Raw genomic sequence first — 15303 nt, 5'->3', positions numbered from 1 at the left:
AAAATGAATAATAAAATCTACCCTAAAAATATAATTGCATGTGTGGTCACTTGAAATATATAAATGCCAAGTGGAGGTTTGTTTGCATCGCAGGCTAATTAGTCTCTTTATGCAGCACAACATAGCAGCAGCAGTATGTCCCGGATAGTTCCTGGGTGCAGCATGACCATAACGCTTCTCAAATGAATGCTCAATGCTACCCACCCCTTGTGACAAAATGGCCTACAGGCCTCATCTGCGCATACAAAGTCTGAGCGCACAGCGTGCAACCACATGAAAAAAATATTATTAGTCTGTGTGATAGCGTTCAATTTTATGTCTTAAGATCAGGGCATAAATACCCTATGTTCCCATTAAGAGAATGAGTGTGTTAATGTAACTGCTCTCTTATGCATGACGCAAATAGTAAGGGATCAGCGGTAAACGAGGCCACGCATTGTCTGCCCCCCGCCCTCCCTCTGCTCGTCAGGACGCAAGCTGATTGGCCGAGGCCTAGCAAAGAGTGCCCGGGGATCCAAAACTGCAGGCCGCACTTAGCTTACCGTCAAAAATAAACCAAAACAATAACAGACAAAACGGACAAGGCGAAGAAACACCGATAGAGTCGGGAGACGACGTTATCAGGTAAATTTATTTTGAATCGGTCAGAAAGGCATATGGAATAAGACGCGAGGGCCCAGTCGGCCGTAGCGGGCCTCTTTCAGCCTTGTGGAAAAACAACATGGAAGATAATGCGGCACAAGCGGCTCCACTTAGCTTAGCAAGCTAGCTAGCCAAACGGACGGCTGTTGCCACGCAGATTAGAGCGACAGGTAATACAATAAACTCTTGAGGCATATTAATGTGTTGCTTATGCTTGTGACTTTAGTAACATTGCAACATTATATGCACATGACGTTCAAATGGTCAAATAATGTCGGTTCTTGGGTGCCTTGATTTAGCCATTATGCTAAAACAAAATGGCGCTGGGAGGAACAGCCCTAGCTCGCCTGCTAGTTAGCTCCGGTGGGTGGAGGGCGGTAGCTGCCCGAGTATGCATTGCATAACGTTTACGGTACTTTCATTGGCGGCCATAAACGCGGAGCATGTGTAGTTTTGTGCAAAGAGAGTCCAGACAACAACACTTATTTAAAATGAGGAGTATGACCACACAGTGTTCGTTTTTATCCTAAAATGATATAACCGCGAATAAACATGCACCCATAACGCCACCCCAGATCACTGCAGACATGACATATTTGGCTTATTTTGAACCATCATGTGACAACAATGCATTTCCCCCCCATCACCACACAAACAAGCAGAACTCCTCTGTGAGCTAACGGACGCACTGCCTGTGTGCTCGTCCTTAGTCTCAGCTGAGCTGCAGCCATCAGGCTCAACTGGCTCCAGGTGCATAGCTCTATATGTCCTCAGGTTGAAGCCGCATGTAGTACTACTGATAGGCAATGGGTGGAGCCACTGGTCAACAACATACCAGTCCCCCTTCTCAGTGGGAACTGGCAGTTTTTCTGTATTCAAGTTGTGCAGAGCCCAGTACCTTTTTATTATAATCCTGAGCCGATTTAGAAAGTTTGTTTTAAAAATTATTTAAAAAGTAAATGTGTTTTAAATAATTTGAACAGCACGTGGACCCATAATTAACTCATTACCTACTATCTGTCTTCTCTTTATCAGTGTTATGTGTAAGAGTACCAATTGTGTGTATGTTTTTCTTTGTCAGAGGGGTTGATTACCTTGATGGAAGGAAGCACATCAAATATCCTGTTGGTTTTATTCTAAGGTTCTTGTCATCAAATGTGAAGGTATGTCGTAAATGCTGCATTCACTTTCATTTTTAGTCATGTGCACTCACAAGTGAAAGAAAACGGCTAACGTTTTGTGTATGGTAATTTTCAGTCATTTTTCTGACTAAAGACATGGACCAAGGTGGAGGGGTGTTGGAGCTACACACACAGGAGCTGAAGATGCCTCATACTATGATCATGCAAGACTTTGGTAAGTGGTCAAGTAGGACAGAGTGTCACCCTGTTTTATTGTTAACAAGCACACCTAAAGCCGAAACCTGTCATACAATTCAACTAATAAACTACTCATCTTTACCATTGTTAGACATCTTTTTCATATTCCACCATGAGTACGGGTTTCTTGAGTCACAGCTGTAAAAAGTTCAGTGCTATCACCTAAGTAAATTATATATTTGCACTACCATAATGTGGTTAGTTTGACATCACTTCATCTGACAATATAGGAAGGAATCTCTGTATGTGTGCGTGTCTGTTCTTTGCTTTGCTGAGGATCTAAAGTGCAGTGTGCAGCGACCTAAAGTGTGAAGTTGTTTGGATGAGAAAGATATCATTAAAAGAAAATATTTAGCATATCATGACCTCTCCAATAACGGGGCACTGGGCACACTTAAAATACTGAATATTCATCTGATCAACGTCTCACTTGGTGGGTACATTACTAAGTACCCCAAGGAAGTGCAGTGTCGTCTGCAAGTTAATTATAACCAATAAATGATTGAATTATTCAATTTTGATTATGCCTTTCTGTTTTAACCAGCACAGTTTTTCAAGCCTTTATGTGACTAGTTAAGCATCCTAGGAAACTGACAGCATTGTGACTTCAGGACTGAGATACACATCCATGGGAGACAAGATGAGACACTACAGTCAGAGAAAAAAGAAAACATTGCACATTATTCCTCAGAACATGACCAGAATTCACCAAGTTAAAACTAACAAAAACATTTAAAATAATAAAATATACTGATCAGTCATCAGGAAACAATTGCCCCTACTGATTGACATGGCATTAGATTAACGGTTTTATCCAGCTATTCAACTAATGAAACATTTTACGCAGTGAAATCAACATGCTCCTGTAAAACACGAGACCTAAGTTGATTAACAATAAGTCAAGCAGCTGAAAAAACTCAGCTGGCACAGATGTTGTACCCACAGAGATAGAAGAAGAGGAGGAGGGGTGGGGGCTGCTGCCCCACTTAGTGGTGGGGGCATTACGCAGTATATTGGACACAAAAGTTAACCAGTGTTGTACATTAATAAAATACTAATAACTTCAACCAGCTAGTATTTCTGGTACCGACTAGCTAGGGTAGCAACGTTTAATCTTCTAGTCAACTAATCACATACATCCTGAGTGTATGTAGTCGATCACACCTCACATCAACAGTATTGATTTTTCTATGCATTGAAGCAGTGATACCAAGCCATCAGCCCGTTTTAGTCTCAACACGTTTTGAACGGGTGCTGCAAGAGTAACCGAAACAAGAAAGTGAACATCATAATCATGTTATAAGATGCTCTGACTTTTTTTTTTTCATGGATTGTAGCTTTTATTGCTATTCTGTTGTTGAAAACGTTATCATGTAACCCTCTATTCTGTTGTGTTTACAGTTGCAGGCATGGGGGGTCTGGCTCACATCGATGGGGAGCACATTGTGGTCTCTGTGCCTGAGGGTATGCTTCTTTCTGATGTAATGACGGACGAAGGCATCCTCCTGGAGCATGGGCTTGAGGTGGAGGGCCTGGAGACCCAGGTGGTTCAAGACCTGGAGACAGAAGTGGTTGAAGGACTGGAGACTGAAGTTGTGGAGAGTTTACACACAGACGTGGAGGGCTTGGAAGCAGAGGTGGTTGACGGTCTCCAGACACAGGTGGTGGAGCTGGAGGCTCAAGTTGTCGAAGGCCTGGAGGGTGAGGTAGAAGTGGAGGGTCTAGAGGCGCAAGTGGTAGGGGGTCTAGAAACTGAGGTAGATGTGGAAGACCTGGAAGCTCATGTTGTCGAGGGCCTCGAGGAGGAGGTGGAAGTCGAGGGCTTGGAAGCAGAGGTTGTTGAAGGCCTAGAGGTAGATGTAGAAGATCTGCAATCTCAAGGGGTAGAGGGCCATGAAATGACCAGTGAGGACATGGTGACCTCAGAACACAGTGTGATCATGCCTGAGAATATCCTGGGAACAGAAGTTGCAATAGAGGAAGCTCTTGACGCCCACCACCACCACCACCACCACCATGTCCTCACCTCAGACCTCATCCAGGACTCCAACCACCACCACGATGACATGCCAGACCAGGTGTTTGTGGCAGAGCTTCTTTCTGAGCACCAGGACAACACTCTGGACCACCAACTCGTTACAGAAGGGTTGATCGTGACCGAGGCCAACTCCGAGACCATAATCCACGAACAGCTGCCAACTGAGGCTGTTCCCCTGCAGACAGATGAGGATGATGATGCAAGAAGCAGCTCTGAGGATTACCTCATGATCTCCTGTAAGATAGTTTCCCATATGATGGCACAACCTTGAAGACACTGTTCTTATGCAATGTTGTGTTTATTATCGCTAATATACAATTTTGGTAATCAAGCTTATTTGTGCCATTTTATATTTTTCATGTAGTGGATGAGGTGGGAGAGAAGTTGGACATCGGAGACACTCCCCTTGAGATCAGCACTGAGGTAATGGAAGACAAGGAGTCCAAGGAGGAGGACGGCTCTGAGGTCATCAAAGTCTACATTTTCAAAGCTGAAGCAGACGACGATTTAGGTAAATGACTGAATTATCAGTTCAATCATTTCAACGATGCAAGATACTACTTTTCAAATTCTTCCCCGTTAAGCTGAATATAGATCAGGCTTTGATTTAATTCATAATTTTGTTCCTTTAAGGTGGAACAGAGGTAATAACTGAGGATGATTACCAGAACGGCCATCCTGATCTTGAGGCTGCATCGTCGGGAAGACTGGGAGTTGGTCGCGACAAGATGGTCTACATGGCCGTCAAGAACCATCCAAAAGAAGAAGATGATGATGAGGATGACAGTGATGAGGATGAGGATGATGACATCAGTACGTTCTTTTGTTACAAAACCACCCGATTAAAAGTTTTTAATGCATTTTGTAACCGGGTCCTTGACTGTTATTAGATGAGTTGCTCAACAACTAGATGTTTGTATTCATAACATTTTTATGACTTGATGGTGCCGTAACACAAACTTGTTTTTAAAATAGCTCATTAATCTGGTTTCACAATGAAAAGTGTTCCTAATGATAGTAAAATTTGAAAAAATGTGCCATGTTTGTTCAGGTAATACCATTGATCAGGTGAAGAATGGAGCAGCTACACCATTCCTTCAAATCCGAGAGGGGCTAGGCGCCAACCGTGTGCTCAAACCCAAAACTAAGAAGAAGAAGAAAGGAGACACGCGGCAGTGTCAGACTGGTATGAACTGTGTAAAATTCTGGCACTGATGAATGATGAGATTGCAGTCAAACACTTTTGTAGTGTCCAAACAACAGAAAATGTGATTTGATGATTCATAGTAAATACATTTAATACCACTGGTTGCACACAATTTTTCCACCTTCTCTTTCAGCTGTCATCATTGGACCTGATGGTATGCCTCTAACTGTCTACCCCTGCCACATATGTGGGAAGAAGTTTCGCTCGCGAGGCTTCCTCAAATGCCACATGAAGAACCACCCAGACCACCTGTTAAAGAAGAAATACCAGTGTACGGACTGCGACTTCACCACCAACAAGAAGGTCAGTTTCCACAACCACTTGGAGAGTCACAAGCTGCTAAGCCACAACAGCGAGCGCTCTCCAGAATACACTGAGTACACACGGCGCTACCATGAGTCCAGTCCCCTGGGTTCTGACAAGCTCATCGTCAAGGACCGGGAGCCCAAACTACATCACTGCAAGTACTGCGATTATGAGACGGCTGAACAGGGCCTGCTCAACCGTCACCTGCTGGCAGTGCACAGTAAGAACTTTGCACATGTGTGTGTCGAATGCGCCAAAGGCTTCCGCCACCCGTCAGAGCTGAAGAAACACATGCGGACCCACACAGGCGAGAAGCCCTATCACTGCCCGCACTGCGAGTTCCGCTGTGCAGATCAGTCCAACCTAAAGACTCACATCAAGAGCAAGCATGGAGCAGATCTGCCTTTCAAGTGCAGCCACTGTCCCCAAGCTTATGCAGATGCACGGGAACTTCAGCGTCATATAGAGATGGTACAAGGCCACAAGACCCATCAGTGCCCACACTGTGAGCACAAGAGCACCAACTCCAGTGACCTGAAACGACACATTATCTCTGTTCACACCAAGGACTTCCCCCACCAGTGTGATGTGTGTGAGAAAGGCTTTCACCGGCCCTCAGAGTTGAAGAAACACGCGGAGACACACAAGGGCAACAAGGTGCACCAGTGCCGGCATTGTAACTTCAACGCTCCTGACACCTTCACCTTGAGTCGCCATATCCTGTCCTTGCATACAAAGGATCTCCCCTTTAAGTGCAAGCGGTGCCGGCGAGGCTTCCGACAGCCCGCTGAGCTGAAGAAGCACATGAAGACACACAGTGGTAGAAAGGTTTATCAGTGCCAGTATTGTGAGTATAACAGTACGGACGCTTCTGGCTTCAAACGCCATGTCATCTCCATTCACACCAAGGACTACCCCCACCGCTGCGACTACTGCACCAAGGGCTTTAGGAGGCCTTCGGAGAAGAGCCAGCACATAGCCAGGCATCACAAAGACATGTTGATGTAATCGTACACACAAACACACTCCTCTTTCCTGAGTAAATATGTGTCACACACCCAGAGGTAATTTTAGTGTATTAACAAAGAAATGACGGATGTAGGCTGTTGATGAAGACGACAACATTATAATTGCCGTTCTGTGTTCTGTGTTGTAATGGGTGTAAACCTCCTCCCCCCACCCCGAGGTAAAGCAAGAACACATTCTAGATGGGGGTGAAGTCTAAAAAAGACAGTGTGTACACTGAGTGGGACAGCTGTAAATTGTGTTTTGTTTTGTTGCAGAAAAATCACATATGAACATTTATTCAGGGTTTCAAATGCTATATTTTTATACCCACTCAGCTGAAATGCTGCAAGATGATGACTGTGTCCTGTAAAACAGAAAGAGGTGCTTTGTGAACGTCATGCCAGTTCTTCAGATGATGTGGAGTGAGTACAGGAGAAGTTTGCCTGCCTCCATAGTACCAACTAGTATCTGTTATCCTTATTAACCAGCTTTTATCCTGACATTTCTTTTCAGTGCCACCTGGTCTTTAAGGGGCACGACCATTCATCAATGGTTTTCAGTGATGTTGACAAACATTGAGCTCCTTAAAAGCATATTTCATTAAAATTTAACCGTTGTACTTTCATCATTTTCCTCCCAAGTCTGAACACTTGGCGTTCCATTAAATTAATCATGTATAATACAGCTTATATTCTGTTTAATATGTCTTAAAAGTTGAATCAGAATGTGGTCTGATCAGCAGTGTCTAGCAATGAGGAGAAGGGTGCAGTTGGTATATTAGTAGAATATCCCTTTAGTGTACACAACACATTTCTGACAGATAATCTGCTATTATATCTGATACTGTGATATCTGATATGATAGTTAACAGATGTATTATGAACTTGACAGATGGTTGGCTTCACATTCCGTGGCTGCTCAGGTGGTTGTATCTGACTGCCGCTGTAAGTTGCGTATGTGTGATGTAACCTATGACACAGATGTGCTCCGTCAGCTAACCATTTGATTGCAATCATGCCTTACATCTGTTGGTCTTTATCCCTTAAGCACTGATGAACACAGCAAATCAGAAAATAAGTGATTTTTAACTCTCAAACATGCTGTATCAATACCATTCTCTCAGAGATTGTGTGTTTGAGTCAGTAGAAAGCACTTTAATAATTTTTGTTTTGTATTTTAATTACATGTATGGGGTATGTGTGTGTACATTTGTGTATATATATAACATATATATGTACATACATACACACACACACAGACACACACACGCACACACAATTATAAACAATTTGAGAGTTTTGTGAGTGGGTAAAGATTGTTTTGAGTGTTATCTCTGGCAAGTAGGCGCAATCCATTACTGCATCAAAAACTGAATTGTGATTGAAAGTGGTGGGTGAAACCATTTATTGTTTTGTTCTCTGGATACGTGATTGGGTTTTGTGTTTTGTTTGTGGTCACTAACAAGTTTTCCAGACCCTAGTCCTACAGTCCTGAATAACCCAACCCAATCCCAAACACGGGATTATACCCTCAAAGTCAGTGGTCATAATATTGGCATTAGTCTTTAAAGTATGCACATATGCTGTCTCCATGAAATTAATTGTGGTATATATTAAAAATCCCTGCATTTCGTGTACCTTAGTCTATATTTTCTTTCAGTCTGATTGTGGATAAACTACTGGTGGGGAAGAACCAAAATAAACAATTATCTTTTTACGCTTTTTGGTCTGTTTTCTGAGCATATAACTCAGATATAGAGGTTCAGTTTTATCACGTGTATGGTTTCATTTGCATTACAGAATGTCCCTTTAACTTACTCACAAAGAGAATAGGAACTTTAATTTTTAATCCAGTGGGTTTAATCAGCGTACCAGATTCAATGGACAGATACAGGATTGTAGTTGTGACTTGATGTAGCTTCCCAGTAAATATTGTTCAGCAAGATATTTGGAAATGAAGTGACTATAATTCTGTTCCTTTAAAAACTTCACACATTCTTCATCCACAACTTCCATCTGCAGAGATGTTTATTTTTCTAAAATATGTCTGCCTGTTTTTTTTTAGTAGTTTCATCAGTTTTACAGCCCACACATTGACCCTTCGAGCACACTTTGAACATTTATTGAGTCTGTACAATTTAAGTCAATCCTTAATAAATGATGAAATATGCCAGTAAGCCCCTGTAACTCTGTAAAGTTCCAGTGGCAAACAAGCCTTTTTTTGGATTCACTTGATCACCAGCTCACCCCCTCACATCAGGGCAAAGATAGAGGATTTAGTGTTAGAGGAAGCTAAGCTGTACTGCACAGTATTGCAGGCATCATCCCAGCAGACATTACAGTCTTCCACTTCAGTTAGCACAGAGTGAAACTGGTCCAGCGGTCCTAATGCTCTCAACTTGAAATCCACAGACACAAAGGCCTTCCAAAGAATTATTGTTGAGACTGAAACTCATTGGTGGAGATTTAGGAATTGCTATGACGCATAGCAGGAGCAATAATCTCTGTAAGTAGTACGTACAAGCTCAGGTCTTTTAAGACAGTCAGAGCCTGTTTGGCAAAAAGAAGTTGAAACAACAACAGTCAGGAGAAAGCACAGCATCTGAGCTGCTGCAGCTGACACAATTGCACAGTGCCCAAGCCTGTCCTGCATCTTGAGGTTTTCTATCAACCAGCTGTATAAAGAGGTTGTCACACTGCTTAAGCTGCATAATCATTATGTTTTGGTTGAAAGGATAGTTTGATTATTTGTGTTTAAGTATATACACATCACATGTAAGTGCAGAGCAACTGGAAAACAAAACCGATGAAAAAAGTCAATTTTTGATACCAAACCACATATTGATGTAAATAGACAATATTTTCATCCCAGCAGGGTCTTTGTCATGGATCAAAATGTTTTCGGTTTTAATAAATATGTAGTTTGGAATCACTGTTCAAGTGCTTGAGTGCTTTCAGCAAGGTGAAATCCTGTTGCATGTGTTTGAATTTTATACAATTCAAACACATGGATTTAACTCTATCAAACACAAATGTCAGAAATAGTAGCTGACAATAGATCAAAGAGAGAAAGAGTTATGAATGTGGATTCACTTTTGCCAGAGTCTTATACAGTATATTACAAAGGGAGGATATGACTGGTTTGGGAGTGGCCATGAAAAAGAGAGAACAAACAGATGTATTAAATTATTTAGGCGTAACTAGTAAAAATGATGAAAAGCCTAGACTGAGTCAGGAGGAAAGTGGGGTATTGATTCAATTAAAACATTTACAGTAACAATGTGTGTGTGTGTGTGAGGCGAGGTGGCCCTCCCACTGTAATGTCCTCTACATTCATTAACCTGTTGTGAGTTATATCTGTCAGTGTGACTCAGTCTCACCAACAAATAAAAGTCCCCTGCCTCTCCGATGAGACCCAGAGGGGATGTGTCTCTCTTTCGACGTACATTTTTGTTAAGAATAAATCTGTACAATCTCACTGAGACACGTTGCAGCCGTGTCTTGTTTCACTTCCACATCACCTGTCTTGAAAGATGTATGATTCTCATGCTGGGGGAAATGAGGCTGTGCAGATGGGATCACATGAGCGCCACAAACACCTGAGAAAAAAAACAGATGCAACAGCCTGTTCATTTTTTGTTGATCTCACAGAATATCTCATAAATCACTTACCAGCGCGGCGGTCAGCAGAAACCGCTGAGGACGCAGAGATCAATATGCGGACATATCCATAAAATCCTATCTAAGTAACCCTTCTTTTTTATTGTATTATCCAATGATTCAGCACCAGTAGCATGTCTGGCTGCTTTTCTCTGAATACATACAGATTTACCAACAGCAATAGCAGTAAGTACATTTTTCTATTTCCTGTCTCTTTGTGCTGAACTACTTTCTCCCATTTTGAATCAGCAGAGCGTCAAACACACACACATATATACACACACTCACACACACACAAACGGCTCACCTATCAGCCTCCGAAGGCCATCACTGAGATGAGAATTGACAGACGAACACAGATTATCCAGCTGTTGCAGAAGGTCAAACTAATTTATTTGATGTATTCATTTTGTCCATTTTTCTGAGGATCAATGAGCTATGGTCTGGATGTGATTAGAATGATGAAACTGCCAGTAAAAATCCAGGGTCACATGCTGATGTGCAGGGACTTGGAAGCTGCTCAGAGTCAGTGAATGGAGAGTTGACGATCTATAAACAAATATAACATTAATTTAATCATTTTAAATGTGCAGCATCAAATAATATATTTAGATATGGTATATTATATTATATGGCCTATTATTTTGGGGGCTTTGTTTTGGACTGCAGTGGTGTTAGACTGCACATTGCTTTTGCATATTTCAGCAAATGGAGCAGCTAATGGAGCAGGGCCTGTGTCATCAACTCCCCTCATTGGCAGGCAGCACTGCCATATTACCTCCTGGTCCTGTGTGGCCCACACAACCAGAGATGGCAGATTCGGATTGTCGCCAAAAAGGCTTTAGTACCGCAAGCCAGCTGGAGACTGCGGGGGCCCTCTGGGAAATCAGAGCCAGATCGCTTGGAGACCAGCAAAATTGGCCTGCTGATTAGTCAGAGAAAGGACTGCGTGATGGACAACACATGACTGAGAGAGAAAAGAGACAAAAAAACACAAGGCATGTTGATTATGCAGGTCTCTCTGACTCACACATGCTCCCTACTTATGTGTTTACACTTTGACTGTAGGATGTGTCATCTGATGTGTTTTTTTTTCTCTAAAAGCTAATAAGTGAACCCTTATATTTAACTTTCATGCCCACCTATTGTGTACTTAAAGTGCAATAAATGACGTCATAAAAGCTGCTGAACTCGCACGTCAACAGATCCAGCCCCATGATAACTGAGTAAACTCCATGTAATATGGTTGAAAGCCCCAGAAGAGTCTAGTAAGAGGACCTTGAGTTGGGGTTGTACAACTCTGCAAACTCAGTCTTTGTTGAGGATATTCTTACTGGTGCCATAAAAAGTAAAAAAAAAAAAAAAAAAAAGCAGGAAAAAAAACAACGTTGGAATATTTAAAATCCTCTTCAGGCATGTTTTATAATTCTCCGCATTGAGTTTTTGTTTCCACAGAAAAGTTCATTTTCCTCATAAAAAAAGAACATGTATGACTTCTCCCTTTGTAAATCTATGATGAATGTGCAAGTATTTCTCATTTTAAAAGCTCAACTGCCGGAATACAAGATGTCTCCTGCTTCATAAGAGTTCATTTTCAGTGAAGGTGCACTGGAAGCGTCAACATTTGTCTACGTTGCATGTTGGACCAGGATGTGATGTCAGAAAGTATTGCTCAGATTGTCTTTGTTCAGGAGATGAATGAAAACAGCCTTCTAGTGTCACACTCTGCACATGCATCACTCTGCAGAGTGAAGCTCAAACATCCAAGTGAGGACACAACAACAAGCTGAGCACATTTTGTGTGTCTTGCTCCTGAGTTTTCACTAGATGTCGCTGTTATCCCACCCTACACATGGACACTGACTCCACAGATCACTGCAAGTGTTCTTAAGAATAAATGCATAAAAATGAAATGCAGTCCCATTTTTGAGCCAGTGGCTGTGTTTTTAATGAGAATACAGCAACATTATGAATTAGGCAGTAGTGTGATTTTTTAATTTTACCTCACAATTATTTGGTAAACTTGATAAAAATGCATAAATGGATATTTGGGATAACAAGTTTCTCTCTCAGGAGTCACTGTTATCTTCTTTTTCACTGTATAAATGTGGAAAATACAGTTAAAAAAATGTATAAACTGTGGCATTGTTTTATGTTGGTAATATGATCCTGTCTGTTTATTTGGGGCAATGCATTTTTCAGTAAGTGTTAATGAAAAATTCCAGACATAACTGCCCCTGATGAAGCCACAGTAAACAAGCTGGTCTCTTGAGAGCAGGATATTTTGACCCGGATCACAGCAGAGGTGCGTCACGGCGGGTGGGCGTGGCTAATCGGGAGGAATAACGCTGTATCCTCGGTTACTTTGCAGCAGAGTTACTGTCTGACACGAGAGAGGAGCGGAGGGACTGAACAGCTGACCGCCTCGCGTAAAACGTGAACCCCGGTGATGGAAAAATTGGAGGTTTTTTTATTCACATACCTGGTCTCTCACTACCTCTGGAACATCTTATTCATTACGTGGCTTTTCACTGCCGGGACGCCCACTGAGATCTCCAACTATGGATTGCCTAATTGAAGTTGTGCCACCTGATCCTGTTTGCGCGAGGAAAAACGACCACAATTAGAGAAAGAAGTCGTTATGGACTGTTGTGCAATCCGTGCATTTCCTGCTCAGAGAACTGGTGACAAAAGCAGAATTTACTCAGGATACCACATCTGTGTGCGCGAAAAGGACATGGAGACAACAGTTCGATTCAACGCTGCCTGAAACATTCTGCGCTATGTTTTAGTCATTATGGGGAGAAGCTGTAGTTAGAATAAAGGCTGTGCTTTTAGAGCTGTTTGCTTTCTGCTGGCTTTGATGTGAGAGTTGAGGACAGCTTTTATTGCGCGCATACCAATTGAGCGCTGCAGTTTAGCCGCTCCGTTACCACAGGATATCCACTGCATCAGGACCTGCAATCTTCTCAACAGGCCTCTCTTACCACAGGGAAAAGGTGTTACTGAGAACACTGTGTCAAGTCCTGCAATTTGAACTTTAAAAAGTTGAAAAACTTGAAAGTTTTTTTTTAAAGCTGCATCCAAGTGCACCTGCTTGGCAGAACTAAATCATGGCTTTACCAGATAGTGGCATATCTGGGGAGGAGGTACCCTTCCCAGAGATTATAGAGCTCAATGTTGGTGGCCAGGTGTACATAACTCGCTTCTCTACCCTCACAAGTGTGCCAGACTCCCTTCTTTGGGAGATGTTCAGTCGAAAGTCAGCCAAAGGACTGGCCAGGGACACCAAGGGGCGTTTCTTTGTGGACCGTGATGGTTTCCTGTTTCGTTACATCCTGGACTACATGCGGGACCAGCAGCTGGTTCTTCCTGACCACTTCCCTGAGCGTGGGCGGCTGCAGAGGGAGGCTGAGTTCTTCAACCTTCCTGAGCTTGTCAAGATGCTGGCACCCAAAATCAGTAAGCAGAACTCCCTGGGTGAGGAGGGATGTCAGAGTGACCCAGAGGAGTCCTCACCTGGGATTGACACAGCCCGCCACCTTGGCTCTTTGGGTGCTGCTGCTGCCGCCTGTGCGAGCCTTGTGCCTGGTACAATGGATGGAAAACGGTCCGGGTTCATCACAATCGGCTATCGAGGCTCATACACCCTGGGCCGTGACAGTCACACTGATGCCAAATTCCGCCGGGTGGCAAGGATCATGGTGTGTGGAAAGACCTCCCTGGCCAAAGAGGTGTTTGGGGAGACGCTGAACGAGAGCCGCGACCCAGACCGCCCCCCCGAGCGCTACACATCCCGCTACTATCTCAAGTTCACCTTTCTGGAGCAGGCGTTTGACAAGCTGGCTGACGCAGGCTTCCACATGGTGGCCTGCAATTCCACAGGAACCTGCGCCTTTGCCCACGAGCAGACGGACGACAAGATCTGGACCAGCTACACTGAATATGTGTTCTACCGTGAGTGAGACTATAGGCTTTCTTCCCCCGGTCCCCCACCCTGTCTCCAAGTGCCCCCCTTCCAGCCTCCAGCCATCCTGTCCTTCTCTCTCTGACGGCTTCTGCACCAGTAGATGTACCGTAGATGTTGTGCCCTTCCATCTCTCACTGCAGCCTCCAGCATTTATCCTGTGAACAGTACCCAGCAACTGCTCTGGCTCTTCATACCTTTTCTGCAGATTGAATCTACAGCCCTCCCCTCTCAACCCCAGATCCATCCCCCTCATCCTCAGGTCCAGCTTTTGCCCTCGCTTAAGCCGCCAATCCATGTAGTTGTAGTCCCCAATCCTTGACCAGAGCAACCCCACCACCTTTCCTGCAGAGACTGATAACCTTCTATGTACTATTTCCTTTTTGTACTCTATATATATATTGCATCTGCCTTGGTGAAGCACAATACTATATCCAAGAGCTAATTTTGTTAAATGAGAGCCCCCAGTGTGTCTGTATGACTATTGAAGTCATAACAAGGGCATAAAAGAAAGGGCTTCAAAGCGTGGCCGTGATGTACAGTGCTATACTTTGTCTGCTTACTCGAGCAGATCGGACTCTGTCCTGCTCCTCTGAACTAAATTACCAAATAATTGGACATCTTATCAGCCTAGAGGGACATGAGCAACCCCAGCACAAGAAAGAAGTGCAACACAAAAATCTAATTTCTTTCAGTTTTTAGCAAATGTGTCCAGTAACATGTGGTTGGGAATGTGCCATAGGTCATCCGTTCAATTGTTATTATGAATGAATGGGGGTTTAGTTAAAGCCTCTGTTTAGAATAATACAGTCACACGGAAGGGGGGGGGGGGGGGGGGGGGGGTGCATTGAACTTTTAAACATTTTGAACAGGAAAGCTTGATTGTTGGTGTGCAGAGATTCCTTTTCAAAAAGATGCCGCTTGTGTGGCTAATGAACAAGCAACAGGCTTTGATGAAAAAAAAAACGATGAAAGCTCAAATATCAAGAGATCTCGTACACGGAAAGAGAGAGAGAGAGAAAAAAAGCGTTGCTAGAGATGCCAGATGAGGTGTGTGTATTGATTGTGCAATGGAGCTTTCAGTATTTTAATCGCCC

General features: G+C 43.2%; 2 protein-coding genes across 3 annotated transcripts; both read left to right on the top strand.

The window, feature by feature from the left end:
• The first annotated feature begins 485 nt into the window (after positions 1 to 485).
• On the top strand, positions 486 to 8296 carry znf711 (zinc finger protein 711). Of its 2 annotated transcripts, none has more exons than XM_062426074.1 (8): positions 486 to 624; positions 1724 to 1805; positions 1918 to 1998; positions 3423 to 4295; positions 4424 to 4570; positions 4693 to 4872; positions 5111 to 5245; positions 5400 to 8296. In XM_062426074.1, the coding sequence occupies exons 3-8, from the start codon at positions 1920 to 1922 to the stop codon at positions 6578 to 6580; spliced, it is 2595 nt and encodes an 864-aa protein (XP_062282058.1). In that variant the 5' UTR covers positions 486 to 624; positions 1724 to 1805; positions 1918 to 1919; the 3' UTR covers positions 6581 to 8296. The 2 variants fall into 2 exon arrangements, with proteins under 2 accessions (XP_062282058.1, XP_062282057.1); XM_062426073.1 differs by having other exon boundaries at positions 1900 to 1998.
• A 4338-nt stretch (positions 8297 to 12634) lies between these two features.
• Positions 12635 to 15041, top strand: kctd12b (potassium channel tetramerisation domain containing 12b). Its single transcript, XM_062426075.1, has one exon. It carries the CDS (start codon positions 13353 to 13355, stop codon positions 14202 to 14204), a length of 852 nt encoding a protein of 283 aa, XP_062282059.1. The 5' UTR covers positions 12635 to 13352; the 3' UTR covers positions 14205 to 15041.
• Positions 15042 to 15303: the final 262 nt, after the last annotated feature.

This window comes from Scomber scombrus, chromosome 9 (genome assembly GCF_963691925.1).
Source record: "Scomber scombrus chromosome 9, fScoSco1.1, whole genome shotgun sequence".
Classification (NCBI taxonomy): domain Eukaryota; kingdom Metazoa; phylum Chordata; class Actinopteri; order Scombriformes; family Scombridae; genus Scomber; species Scomber scombrus.
This window is presented reverse-complemented; position numbering and strand designations above follow the sequence as displayed.